Below are 13,660 nucleotides of genomic sequence, written 5' to 3'. Positions count from 1 at the left end.
GATTCATCACTTTAATTTGTTGTTTTTACACCGTGCAGATTACAAAAACAAGATAATTCTACGTTCTTTCCTATTCTGAACTTAGACACTTGCCACCAAACTTCATATCCTGCTCTGTACTCAATGCACAAACATGTGCACAAATCAAAGCCATTATGAGTGTATCCCAAAATGTTTGATCACTACACTTACTGTCTGTTTCCAGCTCCCTAAACTCTAAAATCCAAAACCACTATCGTCATAATCATAATAATGTCTTTTAATTACCAGGAAACAGTTTAAAATCCAGAACCAAATCTGGTACTGCAAAGTGACAAAAGCATGATTTTTCTCATTTGAAAGAAGTAATGATGGCACCATCTCCTCTCTCTCACTCACTCTGCAGTACAACGTCCCACATGGAAGCTGGCCAGTGGCGGCAGAGCCTCAGGGAGGAAGCAGAGCAGCCAAACATTGATGTACAGGGAGTTTGTCATGTCTGTCTGTAGGCTGTGACATTAACACCCAGAGATGATTAACTCACTGAACTCATCCATCTTGTGTATTTATTAGCGAGCAGGGCTTTTGAGCGAGGGCTGACCACAGACTATAATGACCAGGGAAAAAAAAAAAAAGTGTGCATGAAGCGAAAGTTAGTCCAACTTTTGTCAATACGCTCTCTATTCATTACTCTTCCACTCTCTCCTTTCTCTCTCTTTTGTAAGACCTCTCTTCTCCTCATTATGGAAAGGCTTTCTTATCTTTGAGTTATCCTCTCCACAGGCAATCTTTCTCAAGTGCTCTCTATAGGCCTCGTGTCTATATATCTTTGTATCTCCCTTTGCTGCCATCCCCCGAGACTCTGTCACTTTTGCATGCTGGCATTTAGCCCGAGGGCTCCTGCTATGATCGCGAGCAACGACTGTCTGCTTACATTCTCTGAAGTTTATTTGCCCTAATTTACGATGATTACCTGAGCCCCGATTGGCCACGGTGCACGAGGAGCAGAATCCGAACACAAATGCACACATTCGGTCTTTTCCCTCTATGTGATCTACTGTTGTGTGTAGATCTCCTTGAAAACAGCTTGTTCAGCACCGTTCACATACTGCAGCCCATTGATTCACAACTTTATTTCGCTTTGAGTTTGCTGTTGGTTTTGGCTCTGCCTCTGTAAACTGGAGGTGCAGGGCAGTAACAATTCAGTGTACTCACCGTGGTGCTGTCAGCCACTGTTTGCCCTTCCTTAATCACCATTCTTCCACCCCATTCCCTTCTTTTTGCACAGATATTTAACTGCTATGCTGATATGATTGGCTTCCACTGCTCATTAAATTAACAATACCCTCGGTGTGACTGTGTGTATTTCCTTCCTCTGCGTCTCAGCAGGCTCCAGGTATCATTGATTACCACCTCTGTGTGTGTGTGTGTGTGTGTTTGACTGGTTAATTTACTGCCTGAAATCACTGTAGCATGTATGTGTGCGTTTCAGCTGATAATCGCATTTACGCGCTAAGACTCAACACTGCAAGAGCTCGCCCCCCTGAAACAGTGAGATAAGGGCTGAGCTGAGGGTCATGGATATTGAGTCACTTTTTATGATGTGGCCAACAAGCCATTAAAATCAAAGCGGTAAACAATGTTTAAAGAACGCCTGAAGAGCGAGCAACCAACCCTTTGCACATTACACCGAAATGAGATATTTGTTCCTGCTCCGGCTCACACTCCATTTCATACGCAGACCTGAGGTGCTCGCTGTTGTTTGTTGTCCTATCTGTTTCTTTTCTTATCAGTTTTCCTCTTTCTAATTCTTTTAGCTCCTCCAGGCGCAGATCAAAGACAGTTTTATGAGAATGTATTAAGAAGCAGTGACAGAGTTACGGGAGATTAAAGATGGACCGATGAGAAATGGGAGCAGACAGACAGCATATCTTCACAGAGACAGAGGCTTAGTGAATTGGAGAAAGAGCTGATGAAATATATAACAAACGACGAACACTCTGCTGGGAAAACACAATGTCATGTCTAATCAGGCTGATTGGCAATTTGGAAGCTCCAGATATTCAAGGCTTTGTTTTCCATTGGTACTGCCAAACCAGAGTGCATCACAAATGACTTCGGCTTCTGCTGCCAAAAAACGGTTCCCATAGCAACCGCTTATTCATTATGTAATCTAATCAGGACAGACAGGAGTAGTTAAACACCTGAAAATTGTAAACTTAACTTGCATTGTTTTCTCTCAGTCTTCGTCTGCATTGTGTCCTCTGGTTGTGTCTTGGTGCCAGTTCGACTCTCCTGTGCTCCTCTGGACTGACTGTGATAATGGGGCACAGCCTGCCATTTGTAATCCTCCCTTTGACTCCCCTCTCTGGATAATGCATTGCAATCACAAGCTCACAAATCTGCTGGGCATGCCCACATACAAGAAACCGGATTCAAATAGCCAGAATAGTGATTCTAACATTGGTCTTGCTGACAGCACAACTGTTATCTGCTGCCAAGGACTCTTCCTCATCTCTTGTCTCTCTGTCTCTCTGCTCTGGCCTCAAAGTCTGTTCAGCGCAACTCTCTGACCATCATTTATGGGACCGAGCAGAAATGAATGCTCACGGAGAAACTCATAAATAAAAATTCAGAGTTTGACTTTGTAAGAAGGCTGAGCTGACCCGTAGGACATAAAGGATTTTAGCTGGATGAATGTCTAAGTCCAGGCAGGAGCTCTGGAGAGGAGCCATACAGCAGGAGAAAACATGGTGCGCAGTGTTAAGTGTGTTAAAACATGAGCAGAGAAGCAACAGTTCAGCTGAAGAAGTAAAAACTGTTTTTACATTCATTTAAATGACAGACTGTGTCGCCGACGCATGATCACGGCTGCAGCCAGAAACAGACTTCGGTTGGTGTCCGTGAGTGTATGAGATTGTTTGACAGCAGGTATTTCTGCCGCTTTGTAAATGGGCGGAAAAAAAAAACATATATATATATGTCAGAACAGGGCTGATACTGTAATGACTACTAGACAGTCACTCGCACTCCAGATTGCTGCAGTCGGCTACAGGTGGGTGGAGAGCGAAAGCAAAGAACAAGCTCATCTTCCTCTGCTGTGTAATGGCATAAAATCACGACATGTTAGATTTTGCCTCCTAAATGACATTTTAATTTCACATAAATCTCAAAACTGGTTGTCAAGTAGAGGCTTTTCCACAAGTGGTTTAATAAGACGTTATAAAGTTTGGAGTGAATTCCCTACAACATCTCACATTCTTTCCTGAGTGGGTAGAGTTTGTTTGGTTGTAATTATAGTTAGGTCATTTGCATACTACTGAGCCATCTGCATGAAAATAAACATGCACAACTCACTGAGGAAGATGGTGAAGTGTGGCTAAACAGGTACATCTGCAGCGATTTGTAAATTCATTGATTCTAAACGTGTTAATCCTGCAATAATTTGGCCACTTTTTAAGCAGAAATGGTTTCAGCCTTTCAAAGTTAATGATTTGTCGTATTTCTTCGTCTTTGGGTCTTATTTGGGTTGAGTGTTAACCAGACAAAAACAAGATATTCAAGAACAGCAGCCTGAACTGGTTTTTTGACCTTTTTTTTTTCAACAAAATTGGCATTTTAACTGGTAATAAATGTAACTTTAAGATGCAGTCTCTGTTGAAAGCTCCAAAAGAAACTGTTAAAAGAACCTTGGGCTAGGATTATTCTGTCAAACTGCTCTTGTAGTTTTAATACTATAAGCTTAAGGTGCTGTGGGATAACTTGCTCCAAATGATTTCGCTCCCCCCTCCCTCTCATTGGTTCTGGGTCAGTTTTGGGCAGTTTTGGCACACCATGAAAGCACAAAGCCCTGACGTGAGTAGAGCAGATGTCTGTGTAATCCACCTACAGGGCGAGCTGGGTTGTCTGGGACCCCGGCCAGTGTCACCCACACAACCCTGCCTCCTTAGAGAGCTGGAGAATTCAGGATAAAGCACAGCATGTACACAGGGCTAACAGGTTAACCATCCATGACTGGCAAATAGACAGGTCAATGAACTGTCACCATGGAAACAAGTTCATGTGGCACTGCGAAAGATTCCCCAGTGCTATGTGGAGTTTCAAGAAATCTCTCTGCTAGACGCTGCTTTACGCAGACTAATTCAATCACAGATTTCCCATCTTTTAATATCACGCTCCTTGAATTTGGGCCGAATGAGCGGCGTTTGTAATAAAAATTAATATTTACATTTCTCATTTCAGTTTAGAGTACTGTTTCAAGAAGTTCCACACATTATTCATCCATTTCTAATTAGATTATATTATTTATTAATCTGTTTCAAACTTTTAAGTGCAATATTATTTATTTCACGCATAGATCTGACTTGATAGAAACTTGTCTGAGGGCAAACACAGACACTGTCACTTCCAGATCTGAATTAAGCTGCAGTGTGAATTGTCTAACATATGGAAACGATCTTAACTGAGTTGCTATGGCGTGGTGAAACTACACGTTAAGACGAACACAAAAATAATTAGACAATGTGTAATTGGAGCTGCAAGGGACGACTTCTTGGCGAGTCTTTCTACTTAAAGTTTCCTGCGGGGTGAGATAAAAACAAGAGCGATGAGACATGACTGCAATTACACATCGGGAATGTGGTAATAATAGCCAAACATCCTAAAATATTAATCAAATATGCATGAAAACAGCTAACAATTAATTCTCACAGGCTTTCAGTGCGTGTTTACGGCACCGTGTTATGTTGATTCACAATCACCCATTGTTCATCGTTATGTAATTTCCATCTGATGAACTCAATACGTCAGAAGTAATAGAAAACTCTGGAGAAACAATGAGCAGATATGCAGGCTCATGAAGGGAAAGGGGTGGTGAGAGAAAGATGGCCTGAAAGTAGGAGGAACAACAAATGAACCCGAAGAGACAGTTTACAGAGAAAAAGAGAGTAATGTTTAAAGAAAAGGCAGATAGGGAGAAAGAGAGAGAACAGTGAACCAGATTCCAGGCTATATTGCTGCATGAATATCTATTTTGTGGGGAGCAGCACCTAATATGAGATTCTGTTGGTTTAGTAACTTGCCTGCCAGCAAAAACTAACAGATAATTTCAATCTTACAAAATAAAAAAAATAGCATGCAAGGGTTTTGCAGAAAATATGCTTTTATAGTTTGCTACCACCCTCGCACCACTAACATTGGACAAAGGATGTTGTTTATATCATAAATGATGAAACAAGAAAGTAGATACATAAATAAATGAAAGTCTGTCTACCCAGATACCTTAGACTATTTCAAAGCAACAGACCAAAATAACATCCAAACAATTTGATGAAAATTTCAGACAGACAATTCTTCATCTACATCCTGTATTACTTGACGATTGAATATAGCAGAGAGTGGGGTCATCTCAGAGTAAAAAAGTGAACAGATATGGCAATTTCCTGTCTGTTTTTATACTAACAAGCTCTAACATCTCCAAAAATGACAGTGAAAGTCAATCCACAAAACACCTTTTCACAGCGAACACAGTGTCAGGTGGTGACATTGTGTCCCCGGACAAAAGGGTCTGAGTCTGACAGAAAAACCTCAACGTTGGCTGCATCTAAGAAGATAAAGGTTACTCATTTGAGGAGAACAATGTTCACATTCTGACAGAAAAGACAGATGGTTTGAAAGAGGAGTGAAGGAAGCCATCGATGCTAAACTGGAGCAGTCATCTCTTTACAGAGCTGGACAATAGCAATTATCAGGTACTTATGATGCAGTTGTGAGATCTTTCCTCAAAAAAGTTTTTGTCACCATTAAATGACCTGGCAGTTTCACACTCATTCACACTTTAAAGCATGTGCGTCATGGGTCATGATGCTGCATTAGCCATGTGAGGTGCAGGTGGCAGAATGTATACGTCTGAGAAGAAGCCTTTTGGATGAGTGGTGAAATATCTTCAAGACCTCCAAGCTCTAAGGTTTTGTGCAGGAAGGTTTCTAACTGAGTGAAATGACCTGAAAGTATCTAAGTGGCAGCCACGATAAGAGCTGGTCAGATTCTGTGAATGCTACAGCGCTGTGGCTTGATGCTTTCTTTTTTTTATTTCCTTTAGCAGAGGATACCCTGGGCCATCCTTTACAAACCTTAGAGCAGCTACATTCAAGGTGTTACACCGTCGCTACTGAACATACATTTCATTCAATCTATAATGTGAAATAAAAGTCAATAGCAGCTGTGTGCACATGTTTGGAACACATACACAAGATGCATCTGTTTCTCTATCTGATGATCATTTTGAGCAGATGGACACATGATGTCATATTTTACAAATCCAACTGTTACCTGCCTTCAAATACCCTTAAAACACATCTGAGAGTTCTTCTCCAGGTAATGCTTCCATGTATTTTTTATATTTCATACATAAATGATACATTTGGGTTGTGGAATGATTGCAGATGTCGTCTCCACATAGAGGAATTATCGTTAGGAATTAGATTTTCGACAGCTTTACACTCACATCAGCTTTACCTGGGTTAGTTAAGAACTGGTTATTGAGTCACATATCTTTACCTCGCTGATGGTTGAATATAATCCTGTCTTATGAGAATACACCTAACCTGCCTTCATGAAAGAGAGCTGTGTAATAAGTAGAGGAACACGGTGACAGAGCAGAAATAACTTGTTTTTATTACTTTCTATGTTAGTGTGCGTGTTCTATGACGCTGCTGTTGATGAAAACTTCAGTGATTTAGAACCTCTGTTTTCATTTCAGTGTTCCGGCGAGGACTGTCAGTGGCTGTTTGACATCCTGGAGTTAGCACACCATGAAGTCTCAGCGGAAACTGGAGTGTATCAAATGGAATGAAAGTGGATTACATTTCCGAGTGTTAGATTATTTGGCAGCAGCTGTATTTTTTTTGATATTCACGCTTTTTTGTTTTGTTTATGATAGTAACTAAAATGTTGTTGTGTGTCTGTATCAACTCTGTGTTTCTAGTATCAAAGTTGCAGAAGCTTTGTGTTGGGTAAGTGTTTTGTTTTGTATGTGTAGAAATCATGTTTTAACGGGATTAGAGTAAAAGTGATGTGCAAAGATAAAGTTTCAGAATTAATACTGTATTGCATAAGGCTCAAGTGCTGGTCAACACTGTTCAGTCCCATATTATACAATGTAATACAATTAGAAACAAAAGACAGAAAATAGTAATTGAAATCAGGATTTTCTTTTCTTTTTTTCTTTTTTTTGCAAGAAAGGGCCTGTTTTTTATATTTTGAATTTTTTGGCCCATTGTGACCAAACAAACAGGCAATCAGCTGCATATAAAGAAGACTACATGCAAAACTTTGTCAACAGCATCCTTCTGAGCTGATTCTGAAGTTTTCTGAAATTAGCAGAATTATTTGGAATAAAAACACTTGTTTAGCACAGATCCACAAAAAACAACTCATCCACTGCTCGACACCGTTAGGCTACACAAAGTCTGCAAAACAGGTTCAGCAGTGGTGGATTTGATTGCTCAGCATCACCAACAAGCCATTTGTGATCCCCCTGATTTTATTCATTAGATGCTACTGAGGTGAGCATTTATCACAGAGTGATTCATCAGGGGACTGGGTTTCCCCCCCCATCAACCTTCCTGCTGCTGATTAGTCTCCAAGGGCGACCTGTGATTCATTAGTCAAACTGAAATCAGCAGGTGGTGATTGATGCCAGCATCCTTTTAGCTGTATTGACCCCCAATGTTGTGGTCATTTCAATATGATTTGGGATCTGACCACACATATCAGATTATGTAAGATGAATCATTATGAATGCGTATATTATTACACTCGATCCCCGCATTCCCTCAACCTCTTATCTCGAATCTTGAGTTATTCACATCTATTAAAAACCTAAATGTGCTCTTCAGGCAGAGCATCATTTCTCTGCTGCTTATTAATTTAAACAATTTGAGTTTTGCCTTTTAAAGGTTACAGATCGACTAATATGGCCTTCGAGGTGCTAATTTGACAGTTAAAGTCGATAAAAATGCCAGCTGATGAGTTGGTTTTGCATTCTCTGTATCATGCGTGCACACTATACTACAGTAGAGGTTGAAAATCTTGTCATGCTGATGGAGTCAAAAGCTAATGCCTGCAGTACCAGCTGGATGACAATGGGACCGACTGGAGGAGCAATTCAGACACATGATGCCAGCAAATGCTCCCAAAAGAGGACCAGATTGTCTGATTGATTCTTATAACTTATTCGCTGCCTAATTGCTTTACCGTCCATTACTCCCAGCTGTGCTATTTATGTGGGAGTAACTGCAGAGTGCCTTTTGATTGTAGCAGGAGCAACGTGTTTTAAGCTCTGCAGCAGGGGAGCAGTCATGTTGCAGCTGAAGTGCAGCGCTGCAGAAGAGCCGGCACGGTAAACAGTAAATTGAGAAGATTTACTTCAGACTTTACGTATTATGTATTTAATTGGCACAGACGGATGACTGTGCAAGTGTGTGGTGTGGTTGTAGTATATTTTAAAGGGCTTGAATGATATTTTAAACAGTTTCTACTCTATAGTGTAAAAACAAGCGTACTGTATTTTGCTACCATTAAACTACAGTTTATTTCACTTTGGACTGTATTGCTGCAGCTCTGTCTAGTGGCTCCATCTGTTATGATAAGATTACACTCACCAAAGTAATTACTGAGATCTCACAATGTGGCAACATCACTGGAAATGGTTTTAAAAGCTGTAACAGGGCTAAAAACACAAGCAGTCAGACTCTTCATTTGCAGTGTTTGTTGCCCTGTTGGACGTGTTTGTAGACTTGTGGCTGAACAAATGGCTAGACATATGTAAATAAAACCCAAGCTGCACTCACTAGGGATGAAAGTAAAGGGTAGCTTCTTGCTTGAAGACAGTGAATGTCTTCAGTCTGCCAGTGAGTGTCCTATCTTTTTGCTTACAGTCTGTCCTTGCCACTGCGTTTGGTATCCGGCCTAATTCACTGAAAGATGCTGTACGGCTTCAAAACCTGATCTTTTGACAGGTTTGACCTTAGAGGAAATCAAATCAGTGCATCTGTGCATAGAGAACAGCATTACATACAGATGGTACAATTTTTTTTGTTAGTGCGTAAGTCTTTTAGCATCTAAATCTGGCCTTGCTCCTCCTGGATTTCAGTAAAGAGGATTCGTCCATATCATCTTATGTATGTAGTCCCTGGTTAGCAGAATGGAGCTCTGTTTACCTTTAGATTTCAGTCATCTCTGAGAAAATAGAGAGCAACACCAGAACTTGATGCGCTGATGCGAGGCTGTTCTCATTAGGCTCAGTATCCACGAGGAGCTGGCCCAGATAAACCTGCTCAGCAAGTCTTTCCCTGAAGACTTTACAGTTACTGTGCTAGATATGCGAAGCCAAGCCAGCACAGAACAGAACAAACTCAGCGGTAGGACAATTTAAAGTCTGGTGTAGCTGTTCGGAGAGCTGCAGTCCAATTAACCCCTCCAAATTGTGCGTATGAGTTTCATTGTGTGTGTGTGCATGCGTGTGAGGCGGCGAGACTGTTAGTGTGAATGAGAGCGAGTTGGTGTTTGTAATAATTGAGTTTAGTCAAGAGTTACTGAGGGTCTAAGAGCATTACACACTTGAGTGTGATTGATTAAGTGGACTTGGCATTATTGCCATAGTAAGGACATACTGTGGAAAAAGTAGCAGCATTTGGCCGGGCACACAACCACACACACACACAAATATGCACACAACGTTGTGGTTACATCACTTTAGATTACGATGACATAAATGAATTTCTTGGAGAATTACCCTAAACCTAATAACCAACAACTACTTGCCTAGCGCTAACTCTAACTGTAATTGCTAACCAAGTGTTTATCCTAAAATGCAATGATTTACAATATGAGGACTTGCTTTTTGAGCCCCTACAAAGTAAACAGACGCACACACACCCACAGACACAGTATATATAAAGACATGATTGGATTTTTGGTAGCAGCTCATTGAACTGCACAATGAGTTCATTTGGAGACCTTCTAATTTACTTGCTGTAACACAGTGCCATTAAAATGCAGAGAGAAGGATGTATGGTGTAAACATAAAACAAGTATACAAAGGAACACGTTGCATCCTGAGCATATTAACACAAATGCATTGGGAAAGAAGTCAAGTACACGTTTGTTTTAATTGCTTAAATACCTCCTGAAAATTCCTTTAAATTTCCATTTGATTTTTTTGCATTGATTCGCTGCTTTAGATGGCTTTGAACTGGTTTTATCATCTCCCGACATACACTTTTAACTACTTATTTTTTACAACATTTTATGTTCGTAATTTACTGCCAACATATGGTGTCTTCCCATTAAAAACAGAAGGCAGCTGCAAGTTTCATAAGCAACAACGTAAAATCCTGTATTATGTGCTGTTTAATATTATGTGTTTGATTGATGTGTATCTGATGTATGACTTTCTTTCTTATAATGGATTGTGATGACAGAACACAGATCTTATGAATACAGTGGAGGACACAGAGGGTTCTTCTTTTGATGTTAATTTGTAAGAAGAAAAAAGAGCAGAAAGTGTTTCCTTCTGATTCACTTCTTTGTCTTTTGGAGCCTCTCAATGCTCCTATGTATATCCTTCATTAAGTGCATTACAAGTCTTTGTAATCTTTTGAAATGCTGTTTGCGGCTGGATGGCAGTAAATGAGACTGATGCGTTCAGTAAAACTAACTGAAATTCTTCCACTTGTATCAGAATTTAAAAAACAGCCAGAAACAACTTAAAGTAACAACAACAAAAAATAATTACACCTTTATGGACTTTTGGTAATGGTGGCCAACTTCAGAGTGTGTGCAATGTCTTTTTTCAGTTAAGCAAAATTAATCTTGTGACTTAACTGAAGAAATGTGCATGACTAAAAGGGTAAAAAGTCTAACTCGTGAATCCTCTGGGTGCCAACATTTTGGTCCTACAACTACATTTCTTTCAGTGCTTTACTGTGATTAATAAAAGCTTTTCTATAAATCCCACTTGCGATTCAACATAATGTGTCAAACCTCTGAGTGTAATGTTATCTAGACTGTCCGATTTCCCGATTTCTATTAGAACATACTTCATCCAATCACATAATACAAGACTTACTATCTGACCAATCACAGCCAAGTTTTAGTACTTGAGTCTGACATACAGTTTGCACTAATATAAAAAATCATAGTCCAACAGCAAAACTCACCTTGGTCGAGAGACTTGGCAGGAGCCCAGCTTTTGAAGTAGTCATCCTGAGTGAAAACACAACACAAGAAACTGGGTTATGAAAAAATAACCATGCAGAGAACATCATTGGGTTGTGTTACAGACTGAAGACTGTCCAGCCCAAATACTAAACCATACTACAGAGAAATCCTGCCCTCATTTTTCTCTCCTTCTGTCCGTTCAAACCCACATAATATGTGTTAAATTTAATGATTACATTTGACAACGAAAGTACAAACTTGTTTTGACATTCAAATAGATAGATAGACAGATAAAACTTTATTGATCCCTTTGGTAAAACCTCAGGGAAATTGTTAATATTGTTGTAAACACAGAACACCAATATACAGAAAAACATGAAGTAGACACATTGGGGAGTAATGAAAGTCACAGGCTCCAAAGAGGAGTTGAACTAGGACAAAAACATTTAGAGTCAAGGTCAGTGTGGACTTCAACACCAACAAACTAAAAGCAATGTTGTGGTTGTTGTTTCAGGACACAGAAATGTACTGTTGTGCTACATTTGAGCAGTTTTTGTTTGTATAATCATAGTTAAACAGCACGAATCATCATCATTATTATTGTTCAGATACAGTAGAGTCTAGAGTTACAGAGAAGAGCCTCATCAACTGAAAATATTAAAACAAAGACATAACTGGCTTCTCTCAGCTAAGCTCAGCTGAGAAGAGATTTGGATTTGTTAAGCCAAATACTCTTTGATTCAATGGCTCCATTCAGAGCGGATTCTCTGCCCAGTTAGAGACTTCTTCTGTTGTGCAGAGCAATTAAAAACCCCATTGTGAAAAGAAAACGCTGCATATCACACATATAAGTGAAAAGCCTGGTTAAAAGGCTAAAGTATGGAGCGGTCTAACATATAGATGAAAGCAAAAGTGGTGTAAGTGGTGCCTTAATAAGTCCTTCAATTATGCATAACTTTAAGCCTTAATACAATTTTAATGAGTGAGATATATTAAAAAAAAATCTCCCCGTGCGCAGTCATCATGAATGGGGAAATTAACTACAGAGATCCAAATTATTTTTGTATCAGGCTGTTTATTTCTGCTGTAAACTGGGCAATTCAACATGGTGGTCTATGGGATTGACTTGTTTTTAGAGCCAGCCTCAAGTGGTCGTTTATGGAACTGCAGCTTTTGGCACCGTGACACTGGCTTCAGTCTCCAGCATCAGAACATGTCTCTTGGTGTCCACAGGTGGCGTCATAGTCATTTAAAAATACATTCATAAACAGTGCTTATAACTACTTTATAGTGAATCCTTAGCGTTTATGTTTATATGTGCTAACGGATCCAAATAAAGTGCAAACAAATTAGCATAAGTATATCAGTTATACCCACTAATACACACACAAATGCACACACACACACACACACACACACACAGTGGTGGTATCTGCACCGAGGGCGAACCATATGTGTGTCAGCAGGGAGGGAGCCTGTGTCAGTGACACTATGTGAACCAGGCAGAGAAAACCTGCTGGGTCTGAAAGCAGGATCTCTATCTCCTTTATTATTGAATAAAAGAGAGAGAGAGAGAGATGAGAGATGAGAGTGAGAGAGAGAGATGATAAACCAGGCAGTCGCATAAAACAGTCCAGAGAAAATGGACAGTTGACCTAATCATCCAGTCCTGGTTCTACAAATGACAACTGCCAACATTTGAGCCAAGTTTGGAATAAGAAGATGAAACCAAATTAGCTTCTCCCCTAGGCCCTCGTTTCTTTTTCTCTCTTATTTTACGTCCATCTTTCGTGCTCTGTCTCTGTTATAAAATTATGTTTTATGACTGTGAAGTTCTGCTGAGCTCTGACTAAAGTGTGCAGCTCACTATCAATAACTTCCTGGACTTTACACACTCAGCTACAAATTAGAATAATTTGAAGCAAAACAATTAAATCAACATATTTACAGACATATAAAGCCTAAACTGGATCTTAAACCCTAAACTATTATGAACAGACACTTGGTTTTGCGTATTTTAGTAAACAGCAAATTAAAAATGAGCACATTGTTGAAAACAAATAAGATGCACGAATATATGCTGTGTTGCCAAATCAAATCTTGTGTGTACTTTTTGTCAGAGGCTTTTTGTCATGTTTGTATGAGAAATCATGACTAAAATAGCAATGTGTAAAATGTTTGGGGAAAGTCAGGTCCTTCAAAAAAAATGGTTTTCCCAGTTTGGTGAGGAACAATTTTTGCACTGACCAACAACTTTGTAATGAACACAGACAGGTTTCATCATTCTGCATCTGCACCAAGACTCATCGTGTGGTTGAATGTGAACAATTCTGGCACAAAGCTTCTAAATTGCTGGGAGGGTTATGAATGTAATACTTGGATGTCTGTTTACTTCTGGCCAAACTGTGTACGTTTTCTGGGCAAATAAATCCTTTCCCATCAGTATGACAGGCATCAA

The 13,660-nt window shown here is 39.7% G+C and overlaps 1 protein-coding gene across 1 annotated transcript in view; it reads right to left on the bottom strand.

The window, feature by feature from the left end:
* spock1 (SPARC (osteonectin), cwcv and kazal like domains proteoglycan 1) overlaps positions 1-13,660 on the bottom strand; it is a 112,575-nt gene that overhangs the window by 39,701 nt on the left and 59,214 nt on the right. The window contains exon 4 of the mRNA XM_008284571.1: positions 11,202-11,247. Within this exon, the coding sequence (XP_008282793.1) occupies positions 11,202-11,247 (46 nt within the window). The remainder of the gene's footprint in view (positions 1-11,201; positions 11,248-13,660) is intronic.

This window comes from Stegastes partitus, unplaced genomic scaffold (assembly GCF_000690725.1).
Source record: "Stegastes partitus isolate 25-593 unplaced genomic scaffold, Stegastes_partitus-1.0.2 Scaffold364, whole genome shotgun sequence".
In the NCBI taxonomy this organism is placed as follows: Eukaryota; Metazoa; Chordata; class Actinopteri; family Pomacentridae; genus Stegastes; species Stegastes partitus.
This window is presented reverse-complemented; position numbering and strand designations above follow the sequence as displayed.